The sequence below is a fragment of the Castor canadensis genome, chromosome 7 (assembly GCF_047511655.1).
Source record: "Castor canadensis chromosome 7, mCasCan1.hap1v2, whole genome shotgun sequence".
Taxonomy (NCBI): Eukaryota; Metazoa; Chordata; class Mammalia; order Rodentia; family Castoridae; genus Castor; species Castor canadensis.
This window is the reverse complement of record NC_133392.1, coordinates 122,342,484-122,359,047: the sequence shown is the minus strand read 5'-3', so window position 1 is coordinate 122,359,047 and position 16,564 is coordinate 122,342,484. Positions and strand designations below refer to the sequence as shown.

Genomic DNA, 16,564 nt, shown 5'->3' with positions numbered 1-16,564 from the left:
TTTTCTTGTTTAGTGTTTGCTTTCAGCACCAAATTTAATTTGCTAGCATTCATTCACTAATGTATTCCTAGGACCTGGAAATGTGTCTGGATAGACTTAAATCTTAAATTGCCCTTGTATGCTATAAATCATCTGCCCTACTTCTCTGGTCTTGTCTCCTACGATTTTCTCCATGGCTTACTGTTCCACTCACATTGAGCTCTTTGCTGTTTTTTTCAATTTTCCAGGCTCGCTCCTAACATCCAGTCTTTGTTTTTGCTATTCCTTCTCCCTGGAAGGTTCCCAGTTCCTTCCTTCACTTTATTCAGGTTTTTGCTTTGTCAAGTTACCTTCTTATTCAGGTAATATTACCTGACACTATTTAAAATAGCATCAGCTCTCTACTTCTTTCCTTGTTTAATTTTTCTCTATAGCCCTTACCAATTTTTAATGTACTATAACATCTGCTATTTATTTTACTGTCTGTTCCTCTCTTCCTCACTCTCTATGAGGGTTCTTCTGGTGTATTCTCAAAAACTAGAAGAGTGCCTAGCACAAAACAGCAAATGTTTATTAAATGCTTTGTGGCATGAATGCATAAATGAATACCAGATGTGAAGTCTTTTGGAAATATAAGTATCATCGTGACATGTAAAATTCCTTCTGTGAATAAATAATCTTAACAGCAGTACTCACGCTTCCAATCTCGCCTCCCAGGCGCCCCGCCCTTACATACAATAGGCACCCACAGAAAGCGTGTTTGACGGTGATTGCTGGGGGCGTAGCTCAGCGGGCTCAAACCAAGGAGCTGTCGCTGGCTCCACCCCGGCCCCACCCGGCCCGCGGAGGCCCCGCCCTCCGCATGCTGGATACCATATAGGCGAGTGACGTCAGGCCGTTTGTTGTCATTGGCGGCTCCCAAGATGGCGTCTTTCGTGGAAGGGCCGCTGAGCAAATGGACTAATGTAATGAAGGGCTGGCAGTACCGTTGGTTCGTGCTGGACTACAATGCAGGGCTGCTCTCCTACTACACGGTGAGTCGTCGGAGGGCCAACCTCCAAGTGCCTCGGGTACCGCACTCCCTGCGTGGAGGGTGGTGTGAGGGCCAGGTTTATGGGAAGCCAGGTTGAGGTTGCTAGGCTGGGGGTGCCGCCGTACGAGAGGTTTCCCTTGTGGGAGGGTTTTACGTCCAGGATAGCCAATGAGGGTGAAAGAGACGCCGGCGCAGCCAATAAGCAGGCACTGGCTGTCTGATCTGTGGGTTGGGGGCGAGCCGCTTATTTTTTTTTTTTTTTAAAGGGCGGGGGTATTGAGCTGCGGTGGGTTCCGGCGCGATTGTGAGTGGGTAAGGGTGGTGGTAGTCAAGTTTTAAAGGCTCCGTTCGTGCGTCCATGTTGTCTCCCCACGTTGTCATGGACTTTACACTGTCCCCCTAGGGCCTGTAAACGGCCGCACCCCTTAGCTTCGCTGAAGGGATCTCAGAGCTCTGCTTCCTCGGAGCAGTGGCCAGACAAGCTTGGCCAGGTCCAAAGGTGACCCTCGGGCAACACTAGGGGATCCGAAATTCCTCCTGTCTGTCCAGGTTGAATGTCTTATTCAAGGGATGCATCCCTCTTTTCAACGGGAGGCGAGCGTAACCGACGCCGTAACTTTTGAGCAGAGAATTTCCTACGCGCACGTCATCTGTTAGCCGAGGTAGATAGTGTGGTGTCCCTTGAAAGTAGTATTCTGGGGAGGGCTGAGTTCACGCTTCACTGGCATGAGCACCAATCAGTGGCAGTGGGCAAGTGGATGAATTGCTGTGAATATTAGTTCTGACTACCCCCTCCACCCTCATCGCATTAGAGAGGGAAGGTGGGTGGTATTAAATTACTTCCACATGTACTCTTTTGAGTAGTTAATAGTAGGCAATGAGAGGAAAGGAACCACCAAAGAGGACAAAATAGAATGTCTTGAAGGCTTTAGAAAATGTTAGAAGACAGGGGAAAAAATACAAGTCTGGGAGAAGAGTTAATGTTGATGAGAGAAATGGGGGGACATATTTATACCTTTATTTAAAAAATATTACTGAGGTCCTGCTATGTGCGTTTTCGCGTCAGCAAGAATCAACAGTGATGAGACATTCAGTGTTTTCTTCTCAGGAACTTTTATTCTAGTCTAGTGGGCTCCTTAATTCATTTTACTCTTAATAACTGTGCAAGGTAGGTATTCATTATCCCCATTTAATATCCCCGTTTTAGTCTTGGAATCTGAGGCTCCAGGCTTTTAAGTAATTAGCTCAAGTTCACATAGCTGGCAGTAAGTGGTGGAATCAGGATGCCAAATTCTTGGCTTTCTGACTTTTTCCATTACATTTCACTTCTTCTGCAGGAAGGAGAAATGTGAAAGCTGTAAGTTGCTAAAGCAAGCCTGCAAGAGTAAAAGTGCTAATTTCATCATTCTTCAACCATTAACTTCCTTTCTGTACACCATTCCTCCCCCCACCCTCGGTGCTTGGGATCAAACCCAGGGTGGTGTTCGTGCCAGGCAGGGGTTCTACCACTGAGCCACATCCCTGGCCCCTCTTTATGTTATTTTCAAAACCCCAGGGGGAACTTTAGTGAGTCTTCAACACATTGTTTAAGGCCTTTACATGGTGGCCTATGCCTGTAATCCCAGTAGTTTTGGAGGCTGAGGTAGGATGATCTTGATTTGGGGGCCAGTCTGGGGTACATAAAAAGTCCCCCATTTTTCAAGATTATCTTTAGCTAGGCATAGAAGAGAAGCAACTAAATATATCCTGAAAACTCTAGAATTATGAAATCCCATAACTAAGATAAATGAAGAGTAATATTGGGTTTCAGTAGATGTAATAATCAGAAAATCCTATGGAACCTATCCAACCTATTCAAGCTAGAGTAATTTCATTTCTTTTTAAAGCTAGAGTAATTTTAGTGAGTGTCACTGTGGAATTAAGTTCCTTTACAAATCCAAAATTTGTGTGGGTCTGAATTTAGGGTCATACTAGAGAGGTCTGATCTGGGGTACTTGGGAGTTCCTAACTCAGATAGAATATTCCTTTTTTCTTCCTTTAGTGTGTGTGTGTGTGTGTGTGTGTGTTGCCTTTTTTTTTTTTTTTGTCTTTTAGTTTTTGAATAGTTGGATAATTATCTCCTTGTCTTACTGGTTAAATACAGGTTTTTCTATATACATTTTTCCCCTTCTTAATACTTATCCTTCCTTCAGAGAATAGAGTCTATAAATTATCCTTGCTAGAGGAAGAAAGCATCATATTTCCCACTAATGGCTGTTTAGATTTTTTTCCCAGCTTTTCTGTGTTATTCGCTTGCAGAGGAATATTGTACCATCTTGTGAAACTAAAATGATAACTAAAGGGAAAGTAGGAATCATACTGAATGTTGGCAATGAATTCTATACACTTGGCCATTGTGTATAGGACTTGAGGGTATATGTTAATGATTTGCATGTGGCTATAGCTTTGAGACACATGTTTTAGGAAGAATATATGAATTAGTTTTATGACATTTTAAGTAGAGCAAGTCACTTTATTCCTTGTTTCCAAAATTACTTGGCCTTTAGTCTGACTTTGTGGTTGTTGATACATTCTAGGGTATCCCTGGAAATTCTGTACTAAACTGGATTGGCCTAGCTTTAGGGTCAGCTTGTACTGAGAATTGATAATTGAGATAATCTCAGGATTGGGTTGGGATTGCTGGGACTGATATGAACTGAGTGGATCCAGCCAACCCTTTCTTCAGCCTGCATCTTCACCAAACTTCAACCAAGTCTGGGGATGAAATGATGTTCTTGCTTTATTCTTTTCTTCTGTTTCATAATTTCTTTTGTTTGATAATCTGTGAGTCTCCTCCTGCCTCCAGGGCTGGAACCCAGGGCCTTGCACAGTCTAGGCCTACCACAGAGCCATATGCCCAGCCCAATCTTTTGATTTTGAAAAAGAGCTTACTGTATTTTTATTCTGATCAATATAACAGAGAAACTGACTACCTCCTCTAGCAAAGTAGACTTAGGCACTTTTTTTTTCTAGCTTTGTCTCTTAATTATTACAAACTTAATTTACTGTAGTTCATTCAGCAAGCATTTATTTAGGGCTGACTTTGTAACAGTACAATGAATATATATGTTGGGAGTACAAGCATGAAGGAGAGAGAATTCCTCCATGTAGGAACTCACAGTTTAGCAAAACAAACACCTAAACATAATTTCAAAACAATATAACAAATTCTACAATAGAAAGAAGAATAGCGTTGTGGGACTATTGCCCAGAAAATGACAGAGAGACATTTGAGCTGAGACTTGAAGGATAAATATAGAAGGGCGTTTCAGGCAATGGGAAAAGATATGCATAAATTGGGAAGCTTGAGAACATAAGGTACATTAACAGGATTTTGAGACTTTCTAAGTAACTGTAAGGTAATGGTGTATGTGGGAGACAGGAAATTGAGTCCAGAAGGTATTTGGAGCCATAGGTCAGGCCTGGAGATAAAGATCTGTTGGAGCCTGGCACAAATGATTTAGTTGAATTTTTATTATTAGTTGAGATCCCAGCAGGAGCTAAGCATATAAGTATGGGACTTTATATGTCAGTTACCAACTGTTAATGTGAATCATGATCCCAAAAGATGAGAGGGCTGGAGAAGTGGCTCAAGTTGTAGAGAGCACCTGCCTAGGAAGCATGAGGCCCTGAGTTCAAACCCCAGTACCATAAAAAAAAAAAAAAAAAAGACATACCCACAGTCTGGTCGTTTCTCTCTGATAGGAAGATTAATCAGTAGGTTTAGATGAAATGTGTATTTTCTAGGCAAGTACTCTACCACATGAGCCACATTTCCAGCCTAAAATGTGTATTTTTAAAAGTGCACTGTAATTACTGAGGAATAATCAGGAGATTGGTTTTAATAGGACTTAGCGTGAATGACATCAAGATTTTTGGTTTGAGCATATATAATCAGGAGATTGGTTTTAATAGGACTTAGTGTGAATGACATCAAGATTTTTGGTTTGAGTTGATAAGGAAAACAAGTTTGTGGAGGAAAGTGGTTGCTTTTGGGCATTTTGAAGTTGAAATTAAGATGTGTTACAGTTTATGGAGTTTAAGACAAAAATTTGGGCTGTAGATATTTTTCACATATGAAGAGTTAAGTGAGAAGATCAGAGATCTTTGGATATAATGCTGAAAAACACTACTGGATTAAGTATTGTCTTTAACAAATTACTATAAAATTTAGCAACTTAAAACTATAAACATTGTTCTTCTTCTTCTTATTATTATTATTTGAGACAAAGCCTTGTTAAGTAGCCCAAGCTGGCCTTGAATTTGAAATCCTCCTGTTGCAGTCTCCTGAGTTCAGGGATTACTAAATACAGTGCCACCATGTTAGGCAGAAATACAAACATTATTTTCTCATAGTTTCTTTGAGCCAGAGCTTTGTTTTTGTGTTTCAGGTTCAAGGTTTTGCAAAATTGCAGTCAAGATATTAGATAGGGTATGGTTACCTGAAAGGCTTAACTGGGGCTGGAAGATCTGCTTCCAAGATGACTCACTCGATTATTGGCAGAAAGCCTCAGAACCTTGCTAGCTGTTGGAAGGTGGCCTCAGTTTCTCACCAGGTAGCCTTTCCATAGGATTACTTGAATGTCATTATGATAGCACAACTGTATTCACTAGAAAGAGTAATCCAAGTGAGACCAAAGAGAAAACCACAATGCCTTTTATCACCTAGCCTCAGACCATCACTTCTTCCTTATTCTATTCATTAGAAACTAACCATTACATTCAGCTCATGCTCCTGTGGATGGAAATTTTATACATGGGGAGGAGAATTAGGCTCTACCTTTGGAAAAGGAGCATTTGTGGTGAGATTGTAAATCACCACAATCATATTTAAAAGATTGACAGACAAAGCTTGCACAGAGACACCGAGAGATATAAAAGAAAAATTAGAAGAATGTGGCAGTCATGAAAGTAAAAGTGGGAAGAGTAAATTGACTTGACTATTGCTGAGAGGATTGAATAGATGATGTCTAATACAGCTCCTTCTGGATTAATCTGTTTGGTCTTCATTGATGTCCTGAGTGATATCGCCACCTACCTCTAGGAGTGGTGGGTGGAGAAGGCAGATTAGTGGTTTTGAAGATTAAATAGAATGTAAGAAGTAGACAAGTGAGTATAGATTATTCAAGATGTTCACTGTGGAAGAGGCAGAGAGGAATATGGAAATTAGATGAAGGGTTTCTAAGGTAGGAGTAGAAATAAGAGTATAGTCAACACTTCAGGAGTATAATAAAAATTTAGAACAATGGCCTTGAGAACTGGAAAAAGTTAAAGATTAAATAGGTTCTTTCCAGAACTGGTTGAAATTATAAAATGTGATTTGTTTAGTTATTACCCATGAATGATTAACCCTTTTTCTTGAGTAGTTGTTTTTGTAAGTTTCCAGGGAAGATTAGAAACAGTGAATTAGTAAGTTACCTGTGTCACTCAAAATTATTCTTTGTAAAAATCATTAGAGAAATCATGTTCTTTGCTGTTACACTCTGACTGGAAGAGATCCATGATGACTATGTATTTTAAAACCACTGCTAGTCAAAACACAGGTGTTATTTGGCAGTACTTAGAAGTGTCTAGATGATGATTTAAAAAAAATACCATGTCTAATTCTCAAATTTTAGGTTTTCAAAGAGCTAAACTATATATTTCTCTAGTAAATATACAAAAAAGGTAGTCTCGAATTCTCCTGGAAAAATGTCAGCATCACTCCCATCAAATATTTGAAAGTAAATTTATCCTTTTCTAAGCATGTGGTACTGGGATTTGTACTCAGGGCCTCTCGCTTGCTAGGCAGTTTCAACCATTTGAGCCACTCTGCCAGCCCTGGTTTTTTTTTTTTGAAATGGAGTCTCATGAACTCTTTGCCCTGACAGGCTTCTAACTGCGATCCTCCTGATCTCTGCCTTCTGAGTACCTAGGATTACAGGCATGAGCTACCTGTGCCTGGTCATTTGTTTTGTTTTGTTTTGTTTTTGAGACAGTCTTGCTGTGTAGCCCAGGCTGGTCTTTAACTTGCAGTCCTTTGCCTCAGCTTCCCAAGTGCTGGGACTCTAGGTATGAACTACTAAACTATTCTTTTTTGGGGGTGTGGGAGTGGGACTGGGGTTTGAATTTAGGGCCTCATGCTTGCTAGACAGGTGCTCTACTACTTGGATCACTCCACCAGTCTCAGATGTGAAATTTTCTACTTGTGGAGTTGGGCTGGGGCGTAAAAATTTTCAAATTTTGGGACATTATAGATTTCAGATTTTTGGGTTAGATATGCTCAATCTGTAGTCCAAATCTAATAAAGTAACTTTAGAATTGCAAAAGGAACAAAAGAAAAGTATGTAAATCTAAATACCCTGAAAAAGAAAACAAGAGAAACTCTCTGAAGCAATAATAGCAATCAGTGGTAAGAAGTATGTAGAAATTTTGTCTTTTACTTTTCTTGAATATTTTAATCTGTCTTGATTTTTCCCTTTTCTAAAACTCCCGATTCTTGCTCATGTAATTCTTTTGGGCATTTTATCATTTATTACTAACCATATCTTTGTTGCTATAGCAAGCTTGTAACCTTGATGGCAGTTTGTATTGAGCATTATAATCTTCAAGCCCTACAGTGTAGCACATTGTTCTAGTGAATGTAATGTCCAAGGTCCTTTAAAGTAGATTTAGCAATAAGATACAGTAGGCCTTTTGAAATTCTAGTTAACATAGTTTGTAAGTTTTGCAGAATATGTATATTTTCATGGCTTATGTAAAACCCAGTTGAATTTATATTAACAACAGTGGCTTTTGATTAATCATCCAGAGCCTGTAGAACTGTGTGTACTCTTTTGCTTCCTGTGTTACATCAGACATACAGCCAGTTCTTTCTGTTGTAAGCAGTTTTGTTGATGGTAATAATTTGTAGAAAAATAGAAAGTGAAATTGTTAATCCTAAGTATGTTAATCCTATAGATGACAGTTGTCCTGGGACCTATTTCAGGTAGTTAAGTAACAGGTAATCCCAACCAAAACTAGAAAAATATGTAAGTGACTTTAAGAATTAAATTATTTTTGCTGCTGATAGAGAAAAACAAATGGCCAGCCTAGTCAATTGTTTTCCTTCTTATTGACTTTACTGTAAAGGGTTGTCTTCTTAAGCTAGTTTGTACTTTCTTTGCTTGTTTGTTTTTAGTGGTACTAGAATTTGAACTCAGGTCTTTGTGCTTGCTAGGCAGGTACTCTAGTGCTTAAGCCATGCCTCCAACATTTTTTTTTTTTTTTTGGTTATTTTGGAGATAGCATCTCACCTTTGCCCAGGCCAGCCTGGACCATGATCGTCCTATTTTATGCTGTAACTTGGATGACAGGCATGTGCCACCAGCCAGCTTTTGTCAAAGTTGAGACAGGAGTCTCACAGATTTTTTTGGCCAGGTTGGCCTAGAATTTTGATCCTCCTGATCTCAGTCTTTTGCAGGTGTGTACCACTGTGCCAGCTATTGGTTGAGATGGGGTCTTGTGAAATTTTTGCCCTTGGCTGGCCTCCAACCACAATCCTCCTGATTTCAGCCTCCCAAGTAGCTAGGATTACAGGCATGAGCCACCAGTGCCCAGTTTGTTTGCTTTTTTGAGTCAGGGTCTCACTGTGTAGCCCAGGCTGGCCTAGAACTCAATATGTAACTGACACTGTCCTTGAACTCAGAATACTTTTACCTCGGCCTTCTGAGTGCTGGGATTACAGATATGTGCTATCATGCCAGGTTTATTTTATTTTTTTGAAGTGGGTTCTTGATTTGTAGTCCAGGCTGGTCTGGAACTCTCATTGTAGTCCATTTGGACCTTGAATTCCTGATCTTCCTGTTATAGCCCTCCAAGTGCTTGGACTTCTTTAAGAAAAGGGAATTTATTTATTTATTTTTTAATAGAACTTAAGTTTAGATGGTCCATGGAATAATATAAATGGAATCATTCAAGGGAAGTATTTTAGGTATTCATAATTAATTTTTTCTACTCATATAAGAATGTATGTTATGAAAGTCGATTTTCTATTTTCTGAAGTTTTTTCCACATAAAGCCCCTATGCTAAGATTGTTCACTTCTTTCTTTCTTTCTTTTTTTTTAATGGTACTGGGGTTTGAACTCAGGTCTTCACTCTTGCTGGGCAGGTACTTTATCACTTGAGCCACTCTGCCAGTCCTTTTCTTGTGTTGGTTATTTTCTAGATAGCGTCTCTTCAACTATTTGCCGGGGCTAGCTTTGAAGCTTGATTCTCCTGATCTCTGTCACTGGCACCTGGCTCATTTATCTCATTTCTTGTATTTTATTTTAGCAGTATTCTTGTTTTGTTTCGTGTAGCCTAGACTGGTCTCCAACTCATAATTTTCCTGCCTCAGCCTCGTGAGTACTGGGATTACAGGTGTGCAACACCACATCTGGTTTAGCAGTGTTATTATAGTACAACTGAGTGAATAAGCTACTGGGTGAAAATTGCTCAGCCCCTCTCAGTTCCCGCTATAATTTCCCAGCCCTTTTTCCCCCCTATATCATGTATAGGAGATGCCATGCTTCCCAGAGAAAAAGAATCAGTCTGTTTCATGGGATACTCTTGCACCTTTACCTGTTTTAGTATACTTACTTACCTTTTTATGCTTGCCTGTGTCTTTCTCCCTCATATTGGAAGAGGTAATCCTTCTGTGTTCTGGATACCATTTGCTCACAAATATTTTGAGGACTTCAGTCTATAGATTTTGTCTTCTGTCTGATTTATCCTCTTTCTTACTGTCTTCAACTTGTAGCTGTGGACTTCCATTTTTTGTTAAGGGTGCTATTATTATGCAATATAACAAACATCTTAGTTATAATAATTTTATATTGAAGTTTTCAGATTGCCTGTTACTTTTCATTCACAACCCCCCATATAGCTTTCTTTAGCTATATTTTATATAGTTCGTCTATTTAAATTCTGCAAGTCAATGTTTTTGACTTTGTGTAGTCACAGAATTGCGCAACCATCTCGACAATCAATTTTAGAAAGTTTTCATCACTTCCAAAAGAAACTGTGTTCCTCCTGATTTCTTGCTAACATCTTACCGTAACCCTAGATAACTACAGTCTACTTTGATTTCGTTGCAGATTTGCCTATTTTGGGCATTTCATAAAAATAGAATCATATTGTAAAGGTGTTTTAAAAATTATTCTAATGTGGCTCCTTTTTACTTAGCACAATGTTTTCAAGGTTCATCCATGTTGTAGCACATATCAGTGCTGTGTGTGTGTGTGTGTGTGTGTGTGTGTGTGGTTCTGCTCTTTCTGGTGATTGAATTGAGGGCTTTGTCCTTGCTTGGCAACTGCTGTACCACATGAGCCTTGCCTCCAGTCCTTGTGCTTTTAGTTGTTTAGTGAGGGTCTTTTGTTAACTTTGCTGGGGTTGGCCCTAGCTGTAGGCTTCCTACCTCCACCTTCTGAGTAGCTTGGACCACACTATTTATAGCTGCATGTTCATTTTGTTTTTTTTTTTTGAGGCAGCATCTTGCTGTGTAGCCCATGCTGGACTCAACTTGTGATCCTCCTGCCTCTACTCCCGAATGCTAGGATTACAAGCATGTACCACCTTGCTCGGCCATCTGTCATTTTGATTATAGCCAACCTAGTGTGTGTGGAGTAGTATCTTTTTGTGGTTTTGACTTGCATTTCCTTATGGTTTTGACATAAGCATCTTCATCTTTTCATGTGCTTATTGACTATTTGTGTATCTTCTTTGGAGAAATGATTTATATAGCCTTTGCTCATTTTAAAGTTAGGCTGTCTTTTTGTTTTTGTTTTTGTTTTTTTTTGGTGGGACTGGGGTTTGAACTCAGGGATTTGTACTTGCAAAGCAGGCACTCTCAAAGCAGGTGCTCTACCACTTGAGCCACAACTGCAGTCCTAGGCTGTCTTTTATTGTTGTGTTATAAGAGTCTGTTTTTTTGTGTTTTTTAGATAAAGTCCCATATTAGATACTTGATTTGCAAGCATATCCTCTATTTTTGTGAGTGCATTCCTTTGTTCTGTGTGTGTGTGTGTGTGTGTGTGGTGTTCGGGATGGAACCCAGGACCTCATGCATGCTAAGCAGATACTCTTATCAGTGAGGTATATCCCCCAACCCTGACTTTTTACTTTCTTGATGGTTTCCTTTGAAACACAAAATGTCCAGGGTTTTGGGCATTTGCTTGTGCTTTTGGTGTCAAATATGAGAAATCATTACTTAATCTAAAGTCACAAAGTTTTATACTTCTGTATTCTTTTATAAGTTTTATAGCTTTAGCTCTAATGTTTTGGTCTTAGATCTATTTTTTTCTTTTTCGGTGCTGGGGACCAAACTCAGGGCCTTGCATTTGCCAGACAAACGCTCTTCCACTGAGCTAAATCCCCAACCCCTGGTCTTAGATCTATTTTTATTTAATTTTTACATAATATGTGGTGTGGGGTCCAACTTTATTCTTTTGAGTGTGAATATCCAGTTATTCTAGCACTGTTTGTGAAGTTATCCTTTCTCCACTGAATTGTCTTGGCATCTACCTTAGTCCATTTTGTGTTGCTATAACAAAATACCTGAGGTTAGATAAGCTATAAAGAAAAGAGGTTTATTAGTTCAATTTTGTGGTGGTCAAGAACATGGTAGAAACATCTGTTTGACTTCTGGTGAAGGTTTTATGGCAGGTGGTATCACATGATAGAAGTGTATGCCAGAGTGGCGAGTGGGTGCAAGCAAAACGGACCAAACACACGAGATGGTCTTGCTTTGTAACAACCCAATCTCATGGTAGTTAATCCACTTCTATGAGGTGGCCATTAATTCCTTCTGAAGGAGGTACCCCTATGACCTAATTATCTTCCACTAGACCCCACCTTTTAAAGGTTTCACCTCTTTTTAATAACATTACATTGGGGACCAGTCTTCCAGCCCATGAACCTCTGGGGTACAAACCATATCCAAACCATACCAGCATCCTAGTTGAAAATCAGATATAAATGAAAGAGCTTATTTTAAGGCTTTCCATTCTAGTCCATTGATTTATATTTAAACCTTTATGCAGTAACATACTTTTGTCAATTACTTTATAGTAAGTTTTAAAATCGGGAACTGTGAATCTTCCAACTATGTTCTTTTTTTAAGATTGCTTAGGTTATTCTGGGTCCTTTAAATTTCTGTATGAATTTTAGGAAATACTGATTGTGACTCTTTTACTAACAAATTAATGTGCTGTCTCTCTTAAATCTTTGTGCCCCTGAAAATGCCATCTTATCCTCTCTTCTTTCAAGATAGTTAAACCTATTACAAGATTTCTCTACCATGCCTGATTTTATTCACCTTTCATTCACACTATAGAAGCCCCCTGCCCCCCTTTTTTTTAACCTCCACATTTCATTGAAAATCTTAGCAAGGTCTCCAGTGATAAGATTTGTTGCTTAAACCCAGTGAGTGTTTAACTCTTAGTGTCTCTGCCTCATTTGATGACTGATTATTCTTTCTTTTAAAGCTTTAAAACAACACCTTTACTGTTCTTTTTAAAATTAGTATATATTCATTGTAGAGGGGGGAATTCATAATAACAATTCCAAATAAGCTTATATTGTACATTAGTTAGATCACCCCCACCGAACTTTACTGTTCTTGAAGAGATAACTTATCCTTAATTTTTTAAAAAAAGATTGAAATAGTGAAATATCTAGTAGAAGAAAGAAGATAAAGTTGCCACCTGAAATCCCACTGCCATGTTTAAAGAATAGCTTTTCTAGCAACTCTTTATGTTAAGTGAGTTAAGTATATACTTTATATACTTGAATAATTTTATACATGATATCCTACAACCTAAAAGCATTTTATTAACAATGATATAATTAATTGTACCATTTTGTATTACATTTATTCAAGTGGCAGAATGAGCAAAGAGTAACATTTTTTCCTTCAGCTTTACTTAATGAGACTTCATCTGGTGTGTTAGTCTATTGTCACTATGAAAGAACTCTTGAGATACTCAAAGGAGGGAAGATTTGTCTCGACTCACAGTTTTGGAGGTTTCAGTCCATGGTTGGCTAGCCTGTTACTTTTGGGCCTATGGTGAAGTGTAGTACATCATGGCAGGGAGTTTGTGGCCAGGAAGGGGGAGGGAGAGAGGAAAAGGAAAAGAGGGAGAGAGGAGAGGGGAGCCAGACTGCCAGTATCTCCTTCAAGGTCATATCCCCAGTGGCCTGATAGGTTCCTTCTACTATGTCCCACCTCCTAAAGGTTCCGCTATTGTCCAATAGTGCCACAGGTTGCTGACTAAGCCTTTAGTGTATGGGTCTTTGGGGGACCTTTAAGAGCCAAACCATAACATCTGGCTCTCTGAGATTAAGATTCCTAATTGAGGGGCTGGTGGAGTGGCTCAAGTGGCAGAGTGCCAGCCTAGCAAGCATGAGGCCCTGAGTTTAAAGCCCAGTACCACAAAAAAAAAAAAAAATTCCTAATTGGGAAGAGAAGGTTCAATACCACATATAGTAGTCCATCCTTATCTTTGGGGGCATGAATTCTAAGAATGCCAAGTGGATGCCTGAACCTGCACACAGTACCAGACTTATATTCACTGTTTTTTCCTATACATACATATCTATGAAAAATTTTAATTTATAAATTAGGTACTGTAAGAAATAATACCTAATAATAGAACAACCATAATATGCTATAATAAAAGTGTAAATGTGATCTCTTAAAATATCTTTTCTTGGTGACATTAGGGTTTGAACTCAAGGCCTCACGCTTGCTAGGCAGGTACTTGCCACTTGATCATTCTGCCAACCCTTTTTTGTGTTGGGTATCTTTGAGATAGGGTCTTGCAAACTATTTGCTCAGGCTGGCTTTGAACAACGATACTCCTGTTCTCTGTCTCCAGAGTAGTGAGGATTGCAAGAGTGAGTCACCAGCGCTCAACTCAAAATATCTTACTGTACTTTATTCACCTTAATGGTAATCTTGAGATACTACAGTGGTTATTTCATGTCATGAGATGAATGATGTAGGCACTGTGTAGTGTTAGGCTACTATGTGTTACTTGTACAGAAGCACTGTAATATAGTTACTCTGGTAATGGGATAATCCAGATAGCTACGAAGTAACTAATGGATAAGTAGCTACACAGCATGAATAAGCTGGACAGAGGGATGACTTATGTTCCAGGTGATCATGATGGCAGGAGATTTCATCATGCTGCTCAGAATGGAATGCAATTTATAAATTATGAGTTGTTTGTGTCTGGAATTTTCCATTAAGTACCTTTAGACCACAGTTGACCACAGGTCATTGAGACATTGGAAAGCGAAACCGTGTATAAAGAGTGACTACTGTATTCTCTCCCATAGTTCTGCCTAGCCTGATTAATACTTTCTTAGTTAAGGCAGTTACAAACGACCCACCTAACAGGCAAGGGGAGGAGACACAGATTCTATGTTTTTATATAGGGTAATGGCAAGATTTTAGAAGAGTATGTGTTTTTTTGTTTTGATTTTTTTTTTTTTTTTTTTGTGACAAGAATCTTGCCATGTAGTTTAGGCTGGACTCAAACTCATAATCAAGCCTCTTTTCTCAGCCTCCGGGGTACTAGGATTACAGCTCTGTACCACTGATGCTGGCTCTAGAAGAGTATATAAGGACAGGAAATATAGTTGTAGCCATTTTTGGAATATACAGTCTGTCACAAACCTCCACTATATTAATCTATGTTTCAGGTACTTTCTAATTAGCAAATGTTTTATCTTCTTAAGCCTTACAGCCTCTCCCATTTGTCCTTGCTTCCACACCATGTTTCATCTGGTCTATTGTAAAAACCTTAAAACTGTTCTCTTTTGTTTCAATTTTTGCCCTCCACAATCAATTTTCTATCAGCAGCTCAAATGATTAAAAAAAAAAATAGAAAATAAATTCCATTGCTCCGGTGCTTAAAATTCTCTAGTGACTTTAAGAAAAAATAATCAAGGCGAGGCAGGTGGCTCATGCATGTAATCCTAGCTACTCATGAAACAGAGGTCTGAAGAATTGTGGTTCAAAGTCACCAGCCCGGGGCAAAATAGTTGAGACCCTATCTAGAAAAACCCATCACAAAAAAGAGCTTGAGGAGTGGCTCTGGCAATTGGAGCACCTGCATTGCAAGTGTGAGGCCCTGAGCACAAACCCCAGTGTCGTCATACTGTGACTTCAGTATGACAGGATTTTTGTGATCTACCTCTACTTATCTTTCTATGTATAGCACTCCCTTTGCTAACCATTCTTTATTCACTCTGCTTTTTTTGTGTTCCTGGAACACTTTAAACTTTGTCTTGCCTCACGGCCTTTGCATATGTTTTCTGTCTCCCTGTACTTGTATTACCCCAGGTCTAGCATGGTTGATTACTTCTGGTAGAGGTCTTCATTCAGATGTCATTACTTCTCAGAGAAACCTTTTCATAACAAACAATCTAAAGTAGGTCTTACCCTCTGCCCATCTTTTTTTTTTTTTTGGTAGTTCATTTATTGTTAGTTGCTGAAATTTTTCTCATTTGTTGTCTTGTTTTTCTCTACTAGAATGTAAACTCCATTAGAACTGAGACCTTATTTATCTTCAGCATCTAGAACAGCATTTGGTACTTAGTGGCTTTTCAGTAAATATTATGAAACAAATAGTACTGTGAAGTGCTTAATATTATTTCCTTTGTACTGTGAAGAAATTGAGGATCATACAGTAATTTCTATGTGTGTGAGCACGTTTTTGAACTTAAGATAGAATGCTTTTTCCAGAATACTGGGTTAGCAGTCATTAGAATGATAACTGAAGTTATCACTGAGTCTGCTGAGCGGTAATAAATAATTTACATCATTATTATAAGTAAATAAACATAATTTTTTTCTGCATAGGTCCTTCTAAAATGCAAAATCTTTTTGGATATATTGTACTGTTAAGGATAAACTAAAGACTCTTCCGTCTACTCTAGTTCACTGAGAACCTACTAGATGGAGAGAAGGGGAGGAGGGGAGAAGATACTAAAGTCTCAGAATTTGTTTTAAGATGGGTGTTGTATATTCACATGGCATAAAAAAAATAGTGATAGATTTTTTTTTTTGTTGTTTGTTTGTGGTGCTGGGGATCTAACCCAGGACCTGGTTTGCTAAGCAAACCTTCTGCCATTGAGCTACAATTACAATCAATTTTTTTTTTGTTTTTCTGGTACTGAGGGTTGAATTCAGGGCCTCTACCTTGAGCCACTCCACCAGCCCTTTTTTTGTGATGGGTTTTTTTGAGATAGGGTCTTGAGAGCTGTTTGCCTGGACTGGCCTCAAACTGCCACCACCTGATCTCTGACTCCTGAGTAGCTAGTATTAAAGACGTGAGCCACTGGTACCTGGCTGACAAATTCTTGGAAAATATTGTATTAGTCAGTTTTTATGTCTCTGTGACAAAATACCAAAGAAAAGCAACTAAAGGAGGAAAGATATGAAGTTTGGCTCATGGTTACAGAGGTTTCAGCCTTTTGTCCCACTCTGTTGTTTTTGGGCCCTG

The 16,564-nt window shown here is 38.9% G+C and overlaps 1 protein-coding gene across 6 annotated transcripts in view; it reads left to right on the top strand.

Annotated features, from left to right (window-relative positions):
* Positions 1-856: 856 nt before the first annotated feature.
* The window catches only part of Osbpl9 (oxysterol binding protein like 9), a 152,017-nt gene continuing 136,309 nt past the window's right edge, over positions 857-16,564 (top strand). For 5 of the 6 annotated variants that reach the window (XM_074080152.1, XM_074080150.1, XM_074080149.1 and 2 more), the window contains exon 1: positions 857-1,013. In XM_074080152.1, coding sequence (XP_073936253.1) covers positions 903-1,013 — 111 coding nt within the window. In that variant the 5' untranslated portion in view covers positions 857-902. Of the gene's footprint in view, positions 1,014-1,655; positions 1,675-16,564 lie in introns of those variants that run through there. The other variant, XM_074080153.1, reaches the window with a different exon arrangement.